Source organism: Desarmillaria tabescens (assembly GCF_030435595.1).
Source record: "Desarmillaria tabescens strain CCBAS 213 chromosome Unknown EV420scaffold_90, whole genome shotgun sequence".
In the NCBI taxonomy this organism is placed as follows: Eukaryota; Fungi; Basidiomycota; class Agaricomycetes; order Agaricales; family Physalacriaceae; genus Desarmillaria; species Desarmillaria tabescens.
The window spans coordinates 91,639-112,686 of record NW_026848389.1 but is presented as its reverse complement, the minus strand read 5'-3'; the positions used below and the strand labels follow the sequence as shown (position 1 = coordinate 112,686).

The window sequence follows — 21,048 nt, the reverse complement described above, 5'->3', positions numbered from 1 at the left end:
GAATGGGCGCTAGAGGTAAATAAACGCCAACTTGGCGGGACCCGGGCCGATGGTTCAAGGTTTTCCCGATCCTCTACCGTCTACTTGCTGCCGCTACGTACTTGCCGTTCTTTCTTTTCCTGCCCTTTGTGCCGGTCTCTCCTCTAACTTTAATTACACGTTTATCCTTACCGTCTAACTGCAACTATGACTGAAATCCCGTATTTCTACCTCTCCTCTGCCGGTACATGTAAAGATATTGGAACTAGTATCCTCGACTCTTCATACTACACTGCTATGCTTATGCTTGTGCGAAGACCCGCCATTCTTGTTCTTTCAGGCTCAATCATTGCTCTTGAATCCGTAGAATGAAGATCTGCTTGTCATTCGTCTCGCTGGGTGATATTTGTTCTCCATCACAGGTTGCCTAAATAAACAGCGACACAAGTACTTGGTAATTTATTCCAGCCCGGTCAGACGATTAAGGTCCTTTCGTCAGTACCACGTCTATCGATCGAAGTATGTGGCTTGATAAACCGGAACTCGGAATGTTCCCTTTCTCCTTAATCAGAGACTCCTTCACGTCAATACACCGCCCGCTCAATCTTCCAGCCCGGACTGCGGCTACCTGACTTGTGTCGGGACGCCACCCTCGATCATGACATTCATTCAAAATTCAGGGTGATAAATAAATTCTTCATTGTCTTCTCTTCTCCCCCGCACTGGGGAATGATGGCGCCTCTTGCTTTTCGTAAATTGGTCCCTCTTCTTGAGATTATGACGTCTTCTATTCCGCCGCGCGCGCTTTAATTATCCCGTTTATTGATTTTAGTTATGTATGACGTCGTCTGCTGTCAAAGTCACGCTTTGTTTTACCGCAAGGTTAACGATGATTTCGGAAAGTGCATGAGATACAACTGGTTGTTTTCCATGCGAAACGTCAGGAAATCTTATCATAGCTACGATAAGAACGTTCGCTGCATTCGAGTTCTGCCCTGCACTCCACGAGGAGTCGAACCCCGTCCCTCGATAAATACATGCTTTCTGATTCGCCCTCCGAAGGGCCATATTGCGGTTATCATTTATTAGAGTCAGCACGCATTCCCCCACATCATCCCCGGGTATGCTGCATGCTCTAACAACGATAAGCCATTTGGTGTCTGACGTCTTCACATGCTCACTAATCTTCACGCGGCTCGAGTCGATTTCGCAGCTTTTCCAGGAAACAAAAGACGGTCAGCGCGAATGACCATGAGAAAACCCTCGATGCGGACGTTTTGTTCAAGGAGTTAGGAACGGATGCCATGAAGTTGGGGGCGCAGGATTTCTTGAACATCGGGGAAAAGCTGTTCCAGCAAAAGGAACCGCGGCACGAAGGCAGAGAGGACAATCAGGGAAACAGCTGTTAACCCCTAGATATGAATTAGACCTTGGGCGGGAGGATGCGGATCTGTCTGTGATCCTCTTTGGCTACGTAGTCCGCTGTCGTGGTAGAAAAGCGACTAGTCACTAGTCTACAAACCTTTCAATTTCCAACTTAGGTGGAACACTACTCTTTTCTTAGGGTGTTCAGCTCCGGAGTCTGAACAATTTTATGGTTAGATTCTACGACCTACTTCGTATCGATGAAGATCCTTTGCGTACAAGCTCTATTCGCCTCCTGAGGCACGTCTTCAAAGCCCAACGTTGCAACACTAAGTTTTGACAAGCCTGTATGAATTTATCGCTATACTGTACCCACGTCCCAGTATGAATTACAATTAGTCCACTACCACGCACTTCACGACGACTCTCAAACAGGGGCGACATCCAATGTGAGGTGATCACCGTCTTTACACTTCATTTTGAAATTCGACTTACAGTTCGTATAATTTGTTTAGATGCTGTGTTGACGCGTCGCGCATCTCCTTCGCTACTATCGCCGGTGGCGACTGAACGCTGCTTCTACTGGTTTGGTGTGCAAAAAACCCTGTGTACGAACGCCACCTTTGGTCGATTCTTTAAAGCCCTGCTCCTATCAAACAATTTTCATATCGAACGTTTGCTCAGTGATGAGCTCACTTTAAGATTGCAAGCGGCATTCGTTAAAAATTGAAATTTAGGTGGGCATGTCGGTGATGGTCGAAGCCTTCTCTTCTGGCCCATCTAGGTGACGTTATGGATGATACTTCGGCTGGTTCTTGACGCGACAGAAAGCTCAGTCTACGCAAATAAAGAGTTCTCGTCGTACAGATATGCATCCAACATACCTTTTGTCGAGGTAACCTGGGCTCGACATGATACCTTGAAACAGAGAAGCATGTAGAATAATAAAAGCCACTGTAAATAAACCTAGGCTCCATGGCGATGAGTAGTTCAGAGCGAAGATGGACCAGGGTATTCTTGCAGGCAAACTTCAAAAAGAAACGGGCGCAGATGAAGAAACGAAGAGAATATTGTCTTACACCCTTAACTGACAATACAATGGGCGAGCACTTAGAAGTAAAGAAACCCCAGAAATAGATAGGAAACAAACGCATATCCGCATCCGAATGAATGAATACCTGAAGAAGGAAGTACAAAGGATCCAGTCCTGGATGAAGACGTCACCAGGGAACCACAGAAAGACGTTTGTAGGAATGGAGAGAAAGGCCTAGTCGCGAAGTCCCGGGCCGACGAGCAAGAGGGAGAAGGGAAACCTCCGAGAAACTTTATCTGGCGTGGGAGGAGATGTGCTCCCTTATTGCTAGCGGGCCAGGGAAGACGAGCTCTATCCTGGGGAGCGTGTTCTCGGATCTCAGAAGCAAGCCCTTGACAAGACTAACAGGGTTGGAGCGTTGTATTGATGGATGCCAGTCCGTTCGTTCATCCGTCTGATATCTACATCGAGGATCAGCTAAATGATTTTCTGCAGGGGAGGGGAGGTTCCATCAACCAGCTGCCACAGATACAGATTGACATGTTGATGATGATGGGCTGGGGCGACAGAGTTACTTCATGAAGGGTCGTAAATTGGATAAGCACCTAACTGGGCCGAGCGTATCTGATTCCCGACTCGGGTACTGCTGACGACGCATCACCGGTGTTTTGTTGGCCGTGTCGGATTCGGATTCGCGGGCTGCCTGGGAAAAAATCCATTCTTACATTTCTAGAACAAAAATACACACCCCGAGCCCAGCGATTTTCCGAAATATCCGCATTTTCCTCAATCCAAGAGCAAAGAAGGACTGTGCGATAATTGTTGACGTCGGGGTCATTTAATATGACATCAAAAACTGCGGTTGATTAATTCTCTTTATGAGAACGTTTATTCTTCTTTACACACACATACAGGGTCCACGTACGGCACCGAGGAGGGTCGATATAAGTATCAGGGGACAATTTGGCCATCAACAGACAGGGGTGATCGAAAATTGAACTGGAGGTTATGGATACGAGGGGGCAGACAGATGGTATCCTATACCGGCCTCCTAGCTCCCCTTCTAGCGTGAACAGGTTCCGCAGACGTAACACTCACCCATGTATCCCGCCTACCGCCAGAGTGTGATGTCCGTTAGCGCCTCGTATTTTGTTTGAACTTCAAGGCACGACTATGGGAGTATCGGGGCGGAAGCAAAATCGCAAACTGGCTCATCCCGTCCGGAAATATCGGGCCGAGTGGAGGCTGTTGGTAAACAAATATTGCTCGGGCCGAAAGAGTCTTCTAGTTCTTTTTCCTGGCTCTTGCCGCTGCGCTTAGAACTGTACACCCAGAGCCGCTGTGGATCTAATCAGATACGACATTCGATGCTCGATTACTAGGACTACTTTCCACTGCCAAAGTTTTAGTCGTGACTTCAAATCTTATATATGCTCTGTTGGCGCTGGAAATTCTCAGTCTCCATTTCACGACAGATCAGGAAGCTATCCGAGCGTTCTTTTGCTGCGACGTCTGGGGATTTCTTTCTCACTCCTTTGTACGAATATCCTGGACGAAACATTACCCTTGGTTCGTTTTTCTATCTTTTTCATGTAGAGTTATAGATAAAGACTCTTCGTTTATCCAGCTACCCGTAGGCGAAGCTATATCGCTCCTCCAAACCCTCCCTGAAGAGATAAACCGTAAGAAAACCTCAACTCTCTAGCACACTCTCAGCCTAACTGCCAAAGATCCGGAAGTAGTACGAAGGCATTGCTTTAGAAACGGCAATGCTAGCTTCTGAGTTCGTTGTACATCATTATGAAGCGCTTTTTTCTGATGTTATTCTCTTCGGAAGATCACTGCGCTCAGAACTCGGTTGAATAGCACTGGATCAGTAGATCTTTCGGCTTACCGTCAATGCTCCAACCCGCTGATCTCAAATATCGAAGTCTACAGCCACAATGCAACGCACAGCTTCATCCTGATTCTCGCTTCCTCGCTTACTTGTCCTGAGTATCAGCAATGTTGCGAGGACATGTTCTAAGGTTTCAGACTGAGTCTTGATAACGATATCACGTTCCGACTATTGGGTACTCTTAAATCGTCGCCACTCTAAACAACCGGGTGATCCGTCTTTTCTTTATTTCTGTTAATGTCCTCCAGGTGCACGTTCTTCTCTCTCCCCGCCCTCAGAATCCGTGTTGGAAATGTTTCGTCTACCTACGGACGTTGCACCCGAGCAGACTTGATAAATCAACTTTGAGCGAGCTGTGATCATAGACAAAAGCCGTGCATGGTACTCGACCATTGTCCGGCACTCTGAGCCGCATTCTCACTTCGACCACTTTTTCACGTCGCTTGTAGCTTTTTGTTAACATCTTCCAGGCCAAAATATTTTTTAGTATGTATTCGCAATTCGCATCAGACGCATTGGCTCGATCGCTCTCTCTTCCTTTTGCATAACCATCACGGTCGCGCTTATCATAAAATGGCGGTGCTCGTAAAAGGTATTCGCAAATGATACTGAATGTCGAACCCTACGCGCTTGCGACCCAATCTCCACGTGCATTCAGGTGAAGTTTGTAAGAGTCTTTCTAATAATCAGATAATGCTGTGCTCCCGGAGTACGACCCTGCGAGGTAGGGCCCAGAAAAAAAAAGTCCGTTCGAAGATATTGAAACATTCTCCGCGCTCCCAGAACGCCTCGAAATTTATCTTCCCGTATGCGAGTCTACTATTATGATCTCCTCATCCAACCTTCCACGATCTAGGTTGGGTGCACACCATTAATATGGACCTTGCCAGGAAGACGAGAGTCGTTGTACGAACCCGGGACGAAGAGATGACCGGTACCGGTTGCATGTGAAAACTGGCAAAGGTCAAAATTTTTACGGGAGTTTAGGGGGAAAGGGTTGGTATGCCCATGGGTATGTAAAAATGAAATGCGGCTCCGAGCTTAGTTGGAACCTAGTGAGCTCGGCGCGGGAACAAGGCAACACACATTTGGGATGACACGCATATGATGAATTTTTCACATACGAGAATCAGGCACAGTATATCGACTAGGTCGATCTATTAGTATAGGGGAGGTTAACTGTTGACCCATGTGAAAAAGGCTGGGAGAGTAAACATCCCACCGACGATTCGCCGTCGGGAAGGCGGGGCCCGGGAAGAGATCGAGGTAGAAGACGAAAAAAGTCGGGACCTCTGAGCAGTAATCCAGAATCCGGATCGGGAATCGGTCCCCTTATGCTTCCGATACACGAAAGAATACCCTAGCGAGAGAATCTTGTAATTAGGATACGTACACTTAAGCGAGTCAATATTGCCTCTCCTCTCGACCATCTTCATTTATTGATTATGTGAGGGGCAGTGCGAATCTTTTTATCACACTCCGGAGAAGCTCAGTGTCTTCTTCGAAGAACGTCTGTTACTACTAATTATCCACTAATGACTGTGTTTTACCTCAACGTGGCGCAGTGAGATAACTCTAAGAGAGGAACGGAATGGGATTAATTCTCTATCTATCGTATACTAAGGCTGTTTCTGAACTTCAACTCGGCCAGGAATGAACAAAGGATTAGTTCTGTAGACGTTTGCTTCTTCGTCTCGCTACCTCTTCAGAGTTTCCGGTGTCGAACTCCTAATAATATGTATTACCGAGGTTTAACAGTTGTTTAGAGAGAAGCGAATTCATGAACTAACCCGGCTTTCGAGTTGAGAGAAGAGGCGGATACTAAATTTACCCGAACCGATGAGTACAAGGAGAACTGGACGGGAGGAATAGATGACGTTGTGCGAGGCAAGCTTTGATTGAAAAAGGGAATCTAAGAAGATTTAATGGATTGCCGCTCAGTATACACCAGGCTTCGAGTTAATAGTTGAGAGGCATATTTCGAGACGAAAACGGCAGAACACAGCAGTACGAGATCGAACAACGGCATGGGAACTTTCAGGAGACAAAAGGAATAGCTTGTTGGGGGGGACCATGAGCTGAGCATCTGATACGACTAGTAACGTATCGCATCGCACCGCATTTTTGTTGGCCGTGCACGTACACTCCTTTATGCACCCTCCCAAAGTGAGAACAAAGAAGACTGCGCAAGCTACGTATGATGGAAGATGTTTGTTTATATACAGGGTTGTAAATTCGAATGTCTTTATACACCTTCCTAATGTGAAATCAGAGAAGCTGTGTAAGATGGAGGGCTTTTTTTCGTTACATCCAGGGTTCTGTACGGCATCAGATTCAGGTGTAGGCGCTGTATCACTAAAAGGCCATAGACAGGAAATGTCGTAGTCAGGAAACGCTCGCGTGCCACACATCCGTCAGTGGGTGATTGGTGTCGGCGGCGTTGAGAGGACAGTACACCTATTTGCAAGCTACCAGGGAATCCAGTCAAATCAGCGAGTACTAAGAACCTCATCGGCATCACACAGGTTAGAGACGTCCGTTACCCGGGTGCTGATGAAGCTGGAGTCAGTGCGTAATGGATACCCGTCGTTGTCAGGGCGCAAGGATGCACTGAGAGGCGTACGTAAGCCACAGATCCGCAATGGGGGAGGTCTCTCAAAGTTTTAACCACTTGGATCAAGCTGTGGAATAGAGTAGACAAAGGCAAGCTCAAGATTGAAAACAGCGGCAGTTACACGCCTAATTAGCACATCCGTACCAATGGCGACCTCCACCAGTGTCTCCTTGAGCGACGTACCCACTACGATCTTGGAGCCCTCCCATTGACTCTATGTACCGGACTCGGAGGTGACGGCGGAAGCAAAGAAAGGGGGAGATCATGAACTGGCTCAACCGTTCCCAGTTTAGGTAATCCCGGTCCGAATGGTACTTCGGGCCGAACATCCTTTCGCTGCGGGACTTGCAATCGAACATTGCATTCTCCCATTTCGGGGCGCCTTTCACGGGAGTGCTTATCGATAATCACCCGACTGTAGCTGCAACAACCCGGAACTTGAAGGTTTTCTGTTTCGTACCTGAGCCATGTCCACCAACATTAAACTTGTGCCTGCGGCCTGTTCCTCTCTGGAAGACCTTCCTTCGATGACTAGTATCTTTGTTGCCTTCTCGCCGGGTAATTCTTGAGCGGCTGTTTCGTGGAGGGAAGATTCCCGGGTACTTTGTTTCATTGCTTACGTCGGAAAATCATCTGTTTCAGACCTTCGCCATCCTCATCTGCCATATTTTCTGCATTAGACTTCCGCTTGTTCCCATTTGCAAAGACGAGATCGACCTGTCTCTGTTGTCTTCGCCGCTGATCGAATAATTCTTGAGCTCCGTGGAACGAGCATTCCCGGGTGCTTTGTTTGTGATGGCCAACCGGGCCGTCATGAAAGGCGTCTAGCCGATAAATGGAATACAGGTGAGCTCCGTGAGGAATGCATCATGGAGCTCGTTCCACGATTCTTCGTTGACTTGGATGACTCACTCCCGAGTTTCTACATCACTCCACCACTCCCCTAGTAAGGATGCTCTCCAAGTGCCACAGTCAATTCTTCCTTCTCGGATCAATGACGTCGACGGATTGTGTCGATACGCCACCTCATTGTGATTCAGTGTGTTTGCTTTTCAAAATCGGGGGCGATGACGTCTCTTGCTTGGTTGTCGCTGGTCTCCATTATTGGTTAGGGCGATGACGGGTCGTGCTTTCCGGATTATGGCCTTCTCTTGTCGTTCTTTTCTTGCCACGTTCCTCTTGGCCGTGGCCGTGAACCCTTCATTCTTGCTATATACTACTGCAAGCCATCATTTATTCATACACAAGCAATTATCCTGGTATTAGATGTTAATCACAGGAGATGCACGTCTCGTATTCCAATGTTTCCCTTCGACGACGGGGATGAACATAACTCGGCTCTTATTTCACCTCTCATCATTGTTCTGTTATTTAACTAGCTTTTCACGGATTGTGGCGCGGTCTTCTGCTGCTCATTCTTCTCGCGTTTCTTCTCAATGGGGGATGCCGCGCCTCAGATTAAAGACCGATCTCTGCATGTCAAGGTTTTCTATAGGCACGTCCCGACCATTGTCTTATACATCCCCTTCATCGACGACGTATGAATACTACCTTTTGAAAACGGGATGTTTTCATGTTCTGCGCAGAGTTTCGATAAATAATTCGCATCTCGGTTGTTAGACTATTTGAGGGTTGACGACGTCTCTTTCTTTTAATGCTCTCTGTCTTGTTCTGCCGTTCGCACCATGACGCTGGTTTTCCGCTGAATAAAGTGTTTGTGAATTTCTTGATTGGCCATTCACGAGAGACTGTAACTGTCCTTAAAAAGTAGCTATTTTCCCTCATCCGTGCGTCTTCCTTCGATCGTGGCGGCCACTAACGTATACGTGCTGTTATCCTTTGGGATTGGTCACAGTGTGATTATTCATCACTATTTCCGTTAGTCCTCGCTGCCAGATCCTAAAGTATAGCTTGTCGTGTTATGGATCACCAAGAATAAGAGCTATATGTTACTTTCGACCCAGCATGTTTCATTACTTCGAATCCCCGATCCCGGAAAGTTCGTCATAGTCATTATCACTACATCAGAACGCTGGGTTTGCGATTCGTCCTTGGCTAGCCAAGACAAGAGAATACGAGAAACGAAGTCCTGACTGTCTAATCCGAAGAGAGAATTTCCTTGACCACTTGTTCCTACACATGTCCATCGAGGCTTATCTTCTATCTTTTCGTGTGGCTCGGACGTTATGTTCATCTTATCACGTGTAAACTATACAGTGAATTAATTGACTGCTTTGAGCCTGCGAAAGCGGGGAAATATCAGCTCACCAGGCTGGTCACACGACTTTGCGACGATGAAGACCCGTCCGACACTTTACTCATATGAAATCGTGGAAAGTTTAGGTAAAAGTCAAATGGAAAATGGAAAGGGTTGATCTGGATTGTAAGGAGTCTAAGAGGAGGATTATACCCAGGGGATAGTGAACTGCTGTGCAGGCATATCCCTGGGAGCGAATGTTCGAATCCTGAAGCTAAACTGAACATCAGAGAAAAGGTTCAATTATGGAGGCAGTACGAGTATAATAGACCCGCTCACTCCTATTCCGGTAAAATTATCAAAGGCGCAAAGTTGGTCTGGAAAACATCGAGGCCAGAGAGGAGACTCTTGACCTGAAACGAGTTTGGTTCGATTTATATCCGGATCGGGAATCGGTATCTGGACGCATCCGATGCTTCCTGGAGGGATCAATGTAACTTACTAACTAACACTTACAACGATATACGCCCCGGAAGGTGAGTACTAGAAGGGGAGTGCACTTGGTGAGTATCCTATCGAATTCTATGCAAAGAAACGAAACTAGTGCTACTACGACCAATTGCCGAGGTTCAGACAGCCTCTCCGGCCAGACGTCGGCCTCTATCCTCGTCCGTCTTCATTTCCGAATCATGCGGAGCGCGAATCTTTTCTCTTTTCTCAGGCTGTTGCGGTTCTGGAGGAACAATGTCGCATCCTGTCTACTAACTTCTAAGGCGCGACAGATATTGTTGGCCTGCTCCTCTCTAATGTCAACGGGCTTACGCTATATTGGTATCGGCATCTTCGCCTGTTGCGAACTGTTTGCTTGTTCATCCTCCCCTTTTGGCGTGTTTTCGATATACGGCCTGGGCTAGTCTTCTCCTGCACCCTTGCGTCCTAGTCCCCTTCGCAGCCTAACTCTCATACCTAATAATCCTCTAGGAATATACATACTGAGATGCTCCTTCAGCGGGTGCACATTCCATCCCGACGGAAATTCAACTTACCGTTGTTGTATATGCTACGCAGTCAAACATCGATCAAACACGAACGAAATTGTTTTTTTCCCTTTGATTTCCAATGTAAGAGCCGGCGAGAAGATCGCCGTCTTTCTATTTCATCTTCCTAATTTCGAAATCTGACGCAAAGCTCGTAGTATGTTTAGATGTGGTGAAGTTGACGATTCGCACGTCTCCTTCGCTACCGTTTTCCAAGTGGCGAAGTGAGGGGTTCGTGCCTTGTTTGACTTTGACAGAATGAAATGAAGACCTACGTGCGAAGCTTTCTTGGCACAGAATAAAGCCGTGATGCTATACTTGACGCACACCGTACCCACCGTTGCAGTACGCTATTAATCCGTAAAGCTCTGATCCTATATCTGTTTGAAAATCAGATGGGTTATCAAATAGCGAGTGATGAGCCACCTCCAATTTGCAAGGTAGAAGTAACCATTTCGGTGATGGTCGGGACTGCACACTCTCGGCCTACTTCGGTGGTTGTAAATATAACGGGCTACTTGGCAAGGGGCTACTCGGCATATGGGGATGGTGAATGAGTTCCATCAAAGATAAGTGTATGTACAAGAGACTCTTGTTTGTCGTACCGCTCATACATTTTCAGAGTGTAAAGGCAGAGCTTTCTGTCAACGATTGGGATGATGGACACAGGCAGAAATCACAACAACGTAGCGGGCAAGAAGAATTCGACGTGGTCGCCTGCGTGGTTGCGTGGTTGCGTGGTGCGTGGCTGCGTGGTTGACAAATTACGGGACTTCGATCAAAAGTTGATCAAGTCCATCAAACGCGACTTGAGTCGACGCGTTCCGTTCTTTTCTGTTAGTACTTGCATAGAATCAGCTGGATTGTGAATTCCTGAATGTTTAAATATGACAGCTTTAGTGTGATATTGAAATGCTTCAAAATATGGTCAATATCATGAAAATATCATTCAGACTGGATTGCTAAGTTTAAGAACATCAAAAGTATTGTAGCTGAAGTAAATAATTTTACAAGTATCCTAACAGTATAAAAAGGCCTTAGAGGTGATCTGCCAAGCTAGAAGCAATAAGGTACACAATGTGGGGTTCCCAGTTGATCGGACATGATGAGAAGAATACGGAGTTCTACACTTGATATGAACAACACCAAAGAAACAAGCGAATTAAGAGGCAATTATACAAATGATACACTTTCTGAGGGCAAACTTATATGGATTAGCGTGGTGCCTGCGAGGTGCCTGCGTGGTCTGCGTGGTTGCGTGGTTTGTCAGCGTGGCGGTGCGTGGTCAGCCTGCGTGGTGTGCCTGCGTGGCTGCGTGGCTGCGTGGTATGCCAGCGTGGTTACTTGCGTGGTCAAGGTATATTAGTACATAAGGAACGAATATTCTAGGGAGAATTAAATGACCAATTTGGTCAGTATTGGAGCATTCAAGGAGTAATTGACATGATGTCAACGTTGAATTGATGTTCATAGTGTCATAACATCTTTGGATTAAAGACTTGATGCAGGCAAAATGAGAGAGTAGCTAAGTTTTGATATTTATCCTTCTCATAATCATAGATACATGCATTGAAGATGCAATGGCACCTACAAATCCGAGATTTGAAGGTTTAAAACCTTTAATGGGCAACAATTGAGCATTGAAACATTTTCGAACAAAGGTCTGTTTCTTGCAGACAATTTACCAATGAATAAGAAATACATACAAGTATATGTTTAATGAAGCATTCTTATCATTTCGCAGTATATATGTACAGTCAAGGCAAGTTCAACTCAAGTTCAACTACGGACTTTGCGTGGCCCGCGTGGCCACGCACTACGCACGCGTGGTACCACGCAGGTGACCACGCTGAATTTCTAGTGCCCCAACGTAGCACTACAAGGAAGCTTAAGAGTGAAGCGAGCACGAACGAGGTGAGGAAATCAGGGAAGACATACAAGTATAGATTTCGCACCCAACTGACAATGATCATTACTACCAGAAGAAGTAAAGACGCCCCAGAAATAGAAAGATCCACGGTACTTGGAGAAGCACCACTCCCGTAATGAGACACTACGAAAGACGTAGGGATGGGATGGAGCTACGGTCCAATAAACAATTATGAAGGGATAGTAAAGCGTCGAATAGATGAATCTGATGGAGGGAAGAGGGAAACCTCCGAGAAACTTTATCTGGCGTGAGAGCGAGTCTTTTAGCGGGTCAGGGTAAAAGGGCAATCATATTCGTCTGATGCTGATGGCTTAGAGTGTGGGAACAGAGAGCGCTTTCTCGGGCAATGCCAAGACTAGGGCTCGGGGATGGTGAGATGGTTGTTTAGTATCGATGCAGGTCCTGCATAATCGTAGACGAGATCATCCAAATGGTACGAGTTTCCGCAGCGCGAAGGGAAGAACGTCTATGACTGACCATCATCCCAAAGATGGCCGTTTGACAGTCAACGATTGATAATGATGGGAAGAGAGTTGTTCAGTGATGCAGAGAAAACCCGGAGAAATGATAGGAACAAGACAAGGAAAGAATCAAGGACGCGGGGAAACGTGACGGGAACATGACCAAGGTACAGAAACTTGAAGAGAACGGCAGCCCAAGGATAGCCAGGCAGGTCGAGAGAAAATATAGCACATCCTCGTCTGATGTACTGTTAGTGATAACAAGCTGTGCAACTTCCTTCGATTTCCGACAAGCAACCACACGACAGGTGCTTTGGTGGCCGACTTGGACTAATACACACTAAGCGGATACCCGCAGAGACAAGCGAGTTTCTAAATCCGCATTTCTCGATAGATGCTGCTGGGAGCAAGAGAACAACATCGGGGTGGAATCAAAACTGCGCTTGATGGAGCTTGATTGTTTTACGACAACGATTATATGTATGTCCAGTCTTCGGTCAGGGCGACTATGGCGTACGGCACCGAGGGTAAGGGGCCGTAGAGAAAATTGAACAGCTGCCCGAGTCGCGTTTTAGGATGATAGTGTCAAACAAGCATTGAGTAATGCTGCACACCTCGTTCGCCTCTTAACCCGCTCACATGGATCCCGCCTATTGGCACCAGTTAGATGGAGGTACCGGTAACCGGTAACAAATTCAGGAGAAAGAATCGTGAACCAGCTCGTCCCGTTTGGAATTACCGGTCCGAGTGGAGGCTTTTGGCAAATAAATACTACTCGGGCTTGACTCGGGCCGACAGCCAAGTTTTTCCTTGGGTTTCCCCGATCCTCCACTCCTCTCCCCATACAGGTGTACGCCGTCGTAATTCGTGGACTCAATGTTTTCATTTTAACTCCTTGTTCTCTGATGTTATGTGCTATGTTCCTTGTTTAATCCTCAACTTTTGCTTGCTACCGCTTACCGTTGGCTCATCGCACAGTTTTCTCCCGGAGAATGAATGAGAACAACTGCTAAGTATGTGATACACAATTTTGTTTTAATGGCTTCAGGCTGTTCTTCCTGGCTTCTGGTTCATGGCTATGCTTGCTTGCTGCTTTTATATTGCTCCTATGGCAGAATCTACCGAAGAAACTACCCAATCTTCTCCAGTGCTACTAGGCTCAGCTGAGTTACTCGCAAATATCTTCCACCACGAAAATTGTCGATTGCTTACCATTCCAGACAATCGCTTATCCCAAGTACAACCACCTACAATGATTACCCGCTGATCCTGACTATTATAATGAATTGTAAGTCCTTGTATCCATCCCGCCAGGCATATAAGGCACTTACTCTGCTTTGAAATATATGCATACTGAGATCTGCTAATATAAGCTGGTGCGACATGTATGTTGGCATGCACTGACTTGTCATTGACATAGACGGCCAGATTGTCACAGTCATGTGATCTGACATGTCAACTTCCTGGAATCCTTTCAAAGACTCTCGGGGCTTCCTCCTGGCCAATATCGCTTACTTTAATATTTTCGTATACAGTTTATGTATATAGCTTCCTTTGAATATACATACCTTGGGGATTATCTGGGATATAAGGGCTTATATTATCCAAATGAGATTCAAAGTCAAGAGTAACCTAACATCTCTACATCATCCATGTTCTCGAACCCTTCAGAGTCAACAGGATTATCATCTTCGTCGCACCAGCATTCCTCCCTACCCTCATCTGAATCACTATCATTCTCTTCATCCCACTCGACATCATCCCACTCCTCTTCATCATCGGATCCAGCCTTCTCAGACTCCCCATTAATAGAGCCCTGATCACTCCCTAGAGCCATACTCGAACCAGAGGATATATCCGACTCCTTTGTATCTTCATCTGATATCCTCGCATCTTCCATATCTTCATAATGATCTGAAATGTTGAACGCTTCACAAATCTCTTTCCGAAGCACCTGGGTTTCATGCCAAGTGTTCTTGTGCCCCACACCAAGACCACAAAAGCGCATGAGCATGTCTCTGTCTACAAACCTAGTGGAATGATGGTCAAAACATGAAAAGATAGGAAGACTGAAAGCGTACATGTTTACATAGAAGCGCTCCCAGTCTTTGTCTTGTTCATCGGGGCGTCGAGCAATAGACGGTGGAAGAAAATCTGAGGTATGGCCCCTTGCAAACACTGGCTTCAAGTGAACGGCTCGAATCACATCATCTGGATTAAGAAATCCAAATGCATCTGGATCGTCGCTATCCATGAACCCAATACAATGAGGCCGTTTGGCCTTGAAGCCACCAACAGACATTCGATCCGAATCAAGACCATACCACCGAACCCAGAGAAAGTCCACGTGGAATGGTGCTGGTACAATATCATCGGAGTCAAGGTCATTGTACTGGGCGTAGGTATGGAAAACTCCAATGACACGAGCATACCAGTAAGGATGAGAGTGTTTTGTGTCATTGGCAAGGACCATGACATCAGATCGGGTGCGAGGGTTGATAGAATCCTGGTCTCGGCGAACGTCGTATGTGGTGTAGTTAATTTGAAGTATTTTGTGACGGTATATTCGATTGTTGACAAGGAACAGCGAATTGTGATGGTTCATAGTGACCGTAGGATTGTCTTCGTGCTCAAAGAGACGGTGCAGGATGTGATCTTTAAGCTTTGGAATGAAATCCTAGCAATCAACTATAAGTCAACTGTTTCATTCATATACTAAAAACTCACCGCCACCGCCAAATCCTTTTCATTATCAGCAAGCCATAGATTGAGATCCAGAGGGTAACGCTTTGAGTTTGACATCTGGTAGTGCCCTGCTGGATTTCCTGGAGGGAGCGGCTCCTTCTCATCTGGCCGAAGGCTTGCTGTTTGCTTTGTCCCACTCCTCTTTAACTCTTCTGCACGTCTTGCATAAATACGCTGAAGCCATCGCTGCCGCTGCTCCAGAACAGCAATTTGTCGAACATGACCACGTTTGTTCGTACGAGCATAGAAAAGCTTCACACGATGATGCTCTTGTTCTCCCTAATGAGATTTATATGAATTTCTGCGAAATAAGTAGAGATTCTCATTCATTAACATACCGTCTGTGTACTATATGAGTCTGTTGTACCATAACGTCGAATAGCTCGTGGGTAGTCGCCAAACGAGTGGAACTTGTAGGTATTGAGATTGAACCGACGGTGGCCCTTACTGGTAGAGGCCTTTTTGCTCTCGGATTTGGCAGAAGTCGTGCTCTTTTTCGCCTGCTGAGCCTGACGCCGTAGCCGAGCTGCTGCTTCTGTGGGAGTCTCCTTGGTCTGGAATTGCGGACAGACTTTTGTTTCGAATGTGCGAAGCTGATATCCCAAAGAAGTTGTTAAAGCATCGTAAACTTGAAGTGTAGATTCCGTATGCAAGCGAAGTTTTGCAAAGCCATGCCATGCTGCGAGATCAAACAGATTATCGAGTACGATGTTGTTCTCTTTTTTGGGAAGTAATCCCTCAAAACAAGGTAGAGCGCACTAGAGCACGGAATTCTGAATATATTATCCAACACTAGTATATGTTAGGACAATCGCTTACCTGGAGAGCGTCCTCGTAGTCGCGGGCTGCAAATTTCTTCTGAGCTGTTGTATCAGTTCTGAACTTGCGAATAGTCGATAATCCAAAGGTAGGAAGTGAACGGAACCTTTGGCGGCTACTTAGCCTCATAGTCTAACACTAAAGCATAGTTACTGACCGTTTATTCACCTTCTGAACAATGTCTGAACCATACGAATGGCAGATGCGGACCAGATGGTTGAAGTACGACTTCCAGCCACCGATCTCTACTTCGTGCATTTGGTCCGGAACAAACAGTTCATAAAAGTTCACATTTTCTGCGAGCAGAACTTCGGAAAATGCATTCTACAACCAAGGATTAAATTTTGAGCAGATACTGCAGCGTAAAAACACCTTACACGGTTTGGAGTCAATGAGTGTGTCCCTAATAGATCATTGATAGCTTTGCCATCAACTGGATATCCTCGGTTATAGATCCAGTCTTGAGCCATTGTCACGTCATTTTGTCGGTTAACAGAATCAACACGAGCTTGAGTCTCTCTGCGTCTCATATCTAGTTTCGTTCCGAGTTCACGAACCTTGTCTTTGACGATAAGGCATCTTGGACATAGGCACTTGCCGAGATGCTTGATTGAGCACAAAAGGACCCTGCAATGACCATTGAGTAAGATATACATCTAGAGTTTAGTTAGATGCAAACGTACTTCTCAGGATAATCTGCCGAATATGTAAAAAACCTGGGGTAAACCCTCCGTTCCACCCCATCTGCACAACGAATCACAATGCCATTCCGATATGCATCCATAAACTGCTCATCCAGAAGAAGGCGCCAAATGCCCTGCATCAGTTCACGTTTCAGGAATGTGAGCGTAGCATCTGATGGGGGTACACCATATGCCTTAACATACTCATCCTTGATCCAGTCTGGGAGCTATAGAACATATATCAGTGACATAGCATGCGAACAAATAGAAATCAAAATACCGAAGGAAAGTAGGCAAGATGATGGGATGCAAATGCGGTCATTCGGGCTCGGACATATTTCGACAGCAGCCCTAACGACGCGTATGCTGGCCACAAAGACGCATCACCAAAGTTGGTCAAATGTGTCGAGTCGGAGTAGACCATGACCGGCGCAATGACCTGCTCAAGATTGCATCCTGGGAAAGGCTGAACGCTTTCTTCCATTTCCAAGAATACGTCAGATGAATAAACCTCGCCAAATATTCGTTCTGAATGAGAAGAGCCCGGGGGATTCCACATCTGCGTAAATCCTTTGATGTGGAAATCATTGAACTGGGGATCCTCAAAGGCAGATCGAATGATGTCGAGTAAGGAACGATGCCAGACATTTGGGATGTCGACACATGGACAAGGATCTTCCGGGACGAGTGTAGGATTGGGGGGAGGGAGCGGTATTGATACGTGGTCTTCGGTCCAGCCATCATGTCGAAAGGGAGAGGCTGGATCCTCTTCAGGATGATCCAGTCTTTCAGCCTCTCGTGAGGCCTCAAAGCCATGCAGATCTGACTTCTTGAAATCAGGCATAAGAATAACTTCGTTGACCAACCGATTGAGATCTCCAAGGGTCTTTGTTGTTGATGAATAGAACCATCTCATCAAGCGACATACAGACGCATTGAGAAATGGTGAGAACCATGGCGTGTTCGATGTCGAAGCATTTGGGAAATCAGTACGGCCTGTATTTGAGCCATAGATGCAAGTAGGATCAGGTTGCGTCATGGGATCCGGAGCAACAGCGAAGGTGGGGGCATCGACAACTGTATCCAGTGTTACTACCTCATCAGGAGAAGTTGATGGCAGGCTGTTCTTGTATCGTTTGAACATGCCAAATTCGTCCGGTTGGGTGTCAATATAGGACGGTGGCTGTGGAGATGGTGATGGTACGGGTGATGGTGATGGCGATTTATGCTTGAGAGGAGGAGGAGGAGGAGGGGGGGAGGAGGGGGAGGTTTAAGTGCTGCATATTGAGTTATGGACTCGACTGCCTTGGATGGAAGATAATCATATAGACGACGCGGAATCATTCGTGTTCGACGAAAGCGTCCAAGTTCAGGTGCAGGCTCGGCTTCAGGTGCTAGCTCTTCACGTGAGGGGGAAACTGTGTTGATATCGTCTGGGGCTTCCATCACAATGTCGCCATCACTGTGGTCATTGAGGATGGGCTCAGATACCTTAGAGCAACAATTAGGACACAAAAATTGCCAGAGAGACAATGAATGCACCTGAGATACCGATGGTAGTATGCTATGTGCCTCGTCACTCAGCAAAGATGGCGTCTTCTGCTTCTTCAGGGCAGAAAGGCTGACTTTCTTGGCAATCTTGATTCCGGCAGACTGCAGACGTTGTACGAGCTCTCGTGTACGGGATTTGTGTCCTGAGCAGCGAGTCTTATGAGCACCAATAGCATGTGGAGTATTCAATATCTTTTTGGTACATGAAGGGCAAACATATTGCGGCATGAGCGAACAAGGCGGTGACAGAGATATCAGGGGTAACAGGTCAAACGAGCAATCTAAAGAACGGTTAGCAGAGGAAAAAAATTCTGACCATAAACAAACCTTGTAAATGAGTGTCTGAGAGAAGACAGTAGGTGATAAGTACCACTGCAGCAGTGGTACGAACGGTACAGATGGCGGGCGCATCCAGTCACGTACCACGTGACATAATGCTGATGTCACAAACTCGACGCGTACCCATTTTGTGACCTCTTTCTTTCTTCCACCATGCCCAACGCAGCCCAAACCAAGCCCAAGCCCATCACTAAACCCAAGAAATCCTCTGCTCAGCCTGTTCCTTCTACTCATGCTATTGTAGCAAAGCCCAAACCGGTCCAGAAGCGATATCGTAACAGTAGCTCCGATGTCGAATCTGAAGAAGAGCACCCTGCATCGAAGAAAGCCAAGCCGTTGACGAAGATGAAGCAGACTACAAAGGCCTCGCAGTCCAGCAAAACCGAGGAATCCAAGAAGGCCAAGAAAATTGGTATCCGGAAGCTTCCTTCACCGCCTGTGACCTCTGATAGGGATGACCTCGAGGATGCGAATGACGACTACGAGGACGAAGAGGACACTTCTGCGGTCAAATCAGATAGCAGCGACGACAACGATGGTAGGGTTGGTGGTGACACAGTGAAGATCAAGAGCAGTGACAATGATGACTCGGACGAGCCAGTTCAACCCAAGGCCAAGGCTTCTCGTACTAAGCAAAAACGATACAAGGTCCTACAGCAAATTACATCAGAAGATGGGAAGGCACCAGAAAAACGCAAGGAGAACCTGGAAGAGTGCGTATATGCGTTGTTATTCTTGTTCAGTCTCTAACAGATTAACATCAAGGTGCATAAAAATTCTGTCTGATGCTCATAAGTGGGGGAAACTCATGCCTCGTGCTATCAATCTATGGGTCGACCCAGAAGATGTCCTCCTTGAAGGCATTGAGCATTCTCTAGGTTCTGACAGGTACGCCATGTTGGGCTCGGTGTTTTTTTGCTCACACGTCCTTTGTAGCTCTTCAGATAAAGGACCAAATATTCATGCCTACGAGATTCTAACATCACTGTGGTCAATCGACCTATCATCAGATCTCGAGTACTTCGTGGACGCTGATGATGGTATTTCGAAGATCTGCACTGCGGTATGTGTACAACCATTTATCGTACTCTTACTGATGCCCTATGCAGGTTCACAAGGGTTTCAAGGCTGGACATCAAGAAGACACGCACAAGATTCGCGAGGCTATACTCAAGATCATTGTGAAGGATCCTCGCAAGGAAACACTCTCAATACCGGTCCCTGTCATCAAACCAGCGCAAGGCTTCAATTACTTTGAAACAGCTCGACTTTTATGCCCTCAAAACTATCTGGAAACATTTGATAGCGACGATAAGTAATGATCTCCACGGCATTTATACCCTCTGTCACTGATATTCCATGTCAGATGGCGTCAGCAGCTACGTGAAGGGAAGATCCGGATCACTCATTGGGAGCTGCCATCTTTTTTGTTTGACCAGTCGAAGGCTTCGCTCGATGATGATCTTGCCGGATGCATGGAGGGCTATGTCCTCGTCAGAGTACGTGTCCCTCACTGAAAACTCACATGACTAATTTCTTCCATCAGACCGTCAAGCACCTTCTTTTGAGCGATGGTATTCCAGGCAAAACCAAGGGCCCAACTCGCCCACCAATCGCAAAAATTTACAAGATCAAGACCATCACTGGCCGTATAATTGCATACGGCGCATGTCAGGTATGATTGCTCTCTTTCAATGGCTTTCTCTCTCCCTGAAGCTAGGCTCGCTACGCTCTTTCCTCCGTCGATGGATGGACGCGCTGGGATGGGAAGTTCAATCTTGCAAAGCTGTATGACACGATAGTTGATATGTACGAGGACTTCCCTGAAGATCCATGGGCCGTTCAGTCCCTTGCCTGGTGGAACAAGTAAGTCATATGTCTTTCACGTGTCAATAGTTTACGATGACACGAACCAGGGAAATTTTCGGGAATTCAGCCGGTGATGACGACGAGGATGAAGATGACATGGTACCACCACCAGAAAGCACCGTTGCCAGGATGGCCGAAGCTCGCCGACAACGTCAAGAAATTCACAAGGCTGCTCGTGTCGCTGCAGATGTTGGTGATCTCCTTCGAAATGGTGGATTTCCATTCACGAAGCCTGAGAGCACGTAGTTTGGCTTCTGCTTCGTACGTGTCTTTTGTCTCCTTTGAGCCATCTGTTAATCAATAATCCCAGATGATTTGGGATGTTGCTCTCTAAGGCTCTGCACCTTGAAACCTGTATGCTCTCTATGCTTTGCTTTGCTCTCGAGTCTCGATCTGGTACCTATGCTTCATGCTCATGCTGGATGGATGGACTGCTACTTGCCTCGCAGTGTATTTGTATCCCTAATACCTTTGTTATCATGCTTATAATGTAATTTGAGCTATTTGCTTGTTCTCTTTCCAATACTGA

At 46.6% G+C, this 21,048-nt stretch overlaps 3 protein-coding genes across 3 annotated transcripts; 2 read left to right on the top strand and 1 right to left on the bottom strand.

The window, feature by feature from the left end:
• Positions 1-10,699: 10,699 nt before the first annotated feature.
• Positions 10,700-12,168, top strand: EV420DRAFT_1486465 (uncharacterized protein; the record flags this gene model as incomplete). The annotated part of the gene is made up of 6 exons (XM_060470393.1): positions 10,700-10,862; positions 11,076-11,119; positions 11,148-11,192; positions 11,341-11,399; positions 11,731-11,783; positions 11,867-12,168. 6 exons carry the CDS (start codon positions 10,700-10,702, stop codon positions 12,166-12,168), a joined length of 666 nt encoding a protein of 221 aa, XP_060323151.1.
• Positions 12,169-13,724: 1,556 nt separating this feature from the next.
• EV420DRAFT_1735640 (uncharacterized protein) lies at positions 13,725-18,539 on the bottom strand (the record flags this gene model as incomplete). The annotated part of the gene is made up of 11 exons (XM_060480008.1): positions 13,725-14,543; positions 14,595-15,190; positions 15,241-15,537; positions 15,597-16,016; positions 16,078-16,183; positions 16,235-16,401; positions 16,455-16,704; positions 16,761-16,987; positions 17,041-17,988; positions 18,063-18,251; positions 18,303-18,539. 11 exons carry the CDS (start codon positions 18,537-18,539, stop codon positions 14,135-14,137), a joined length of 3,846 nt encoding a protein of 1,281 aa, XP_060323150.1. The 3' UTR covers positions 13,725-14,134.
• Positions 18,540-18,802: 263 nt separating this feature from the next.
• On the top strand, positions 18,803-20,765 carry EV420DRAFT_1735635 (uncharacterized protein; the record flags this gene model as incomplete). Its single annotated transcript, XM_060480007.1, has 8 exons — positions 18,803-19,363; positions 19,416-19,538; positions 19,587-19,713; positions 19,760-19,965; positions 20,017-20,149; positions 20,197-20,325; positions 20,371-20,516; positions 20,567-20,765. Coding segments are annotated over 8 exons (1,624 nt in total), but the record flags the coding sequence as incomplete, so codon positions are not given.
• Between the last annotated feature and the right edge of the window lie 283 nt (positions 20,766-21,048).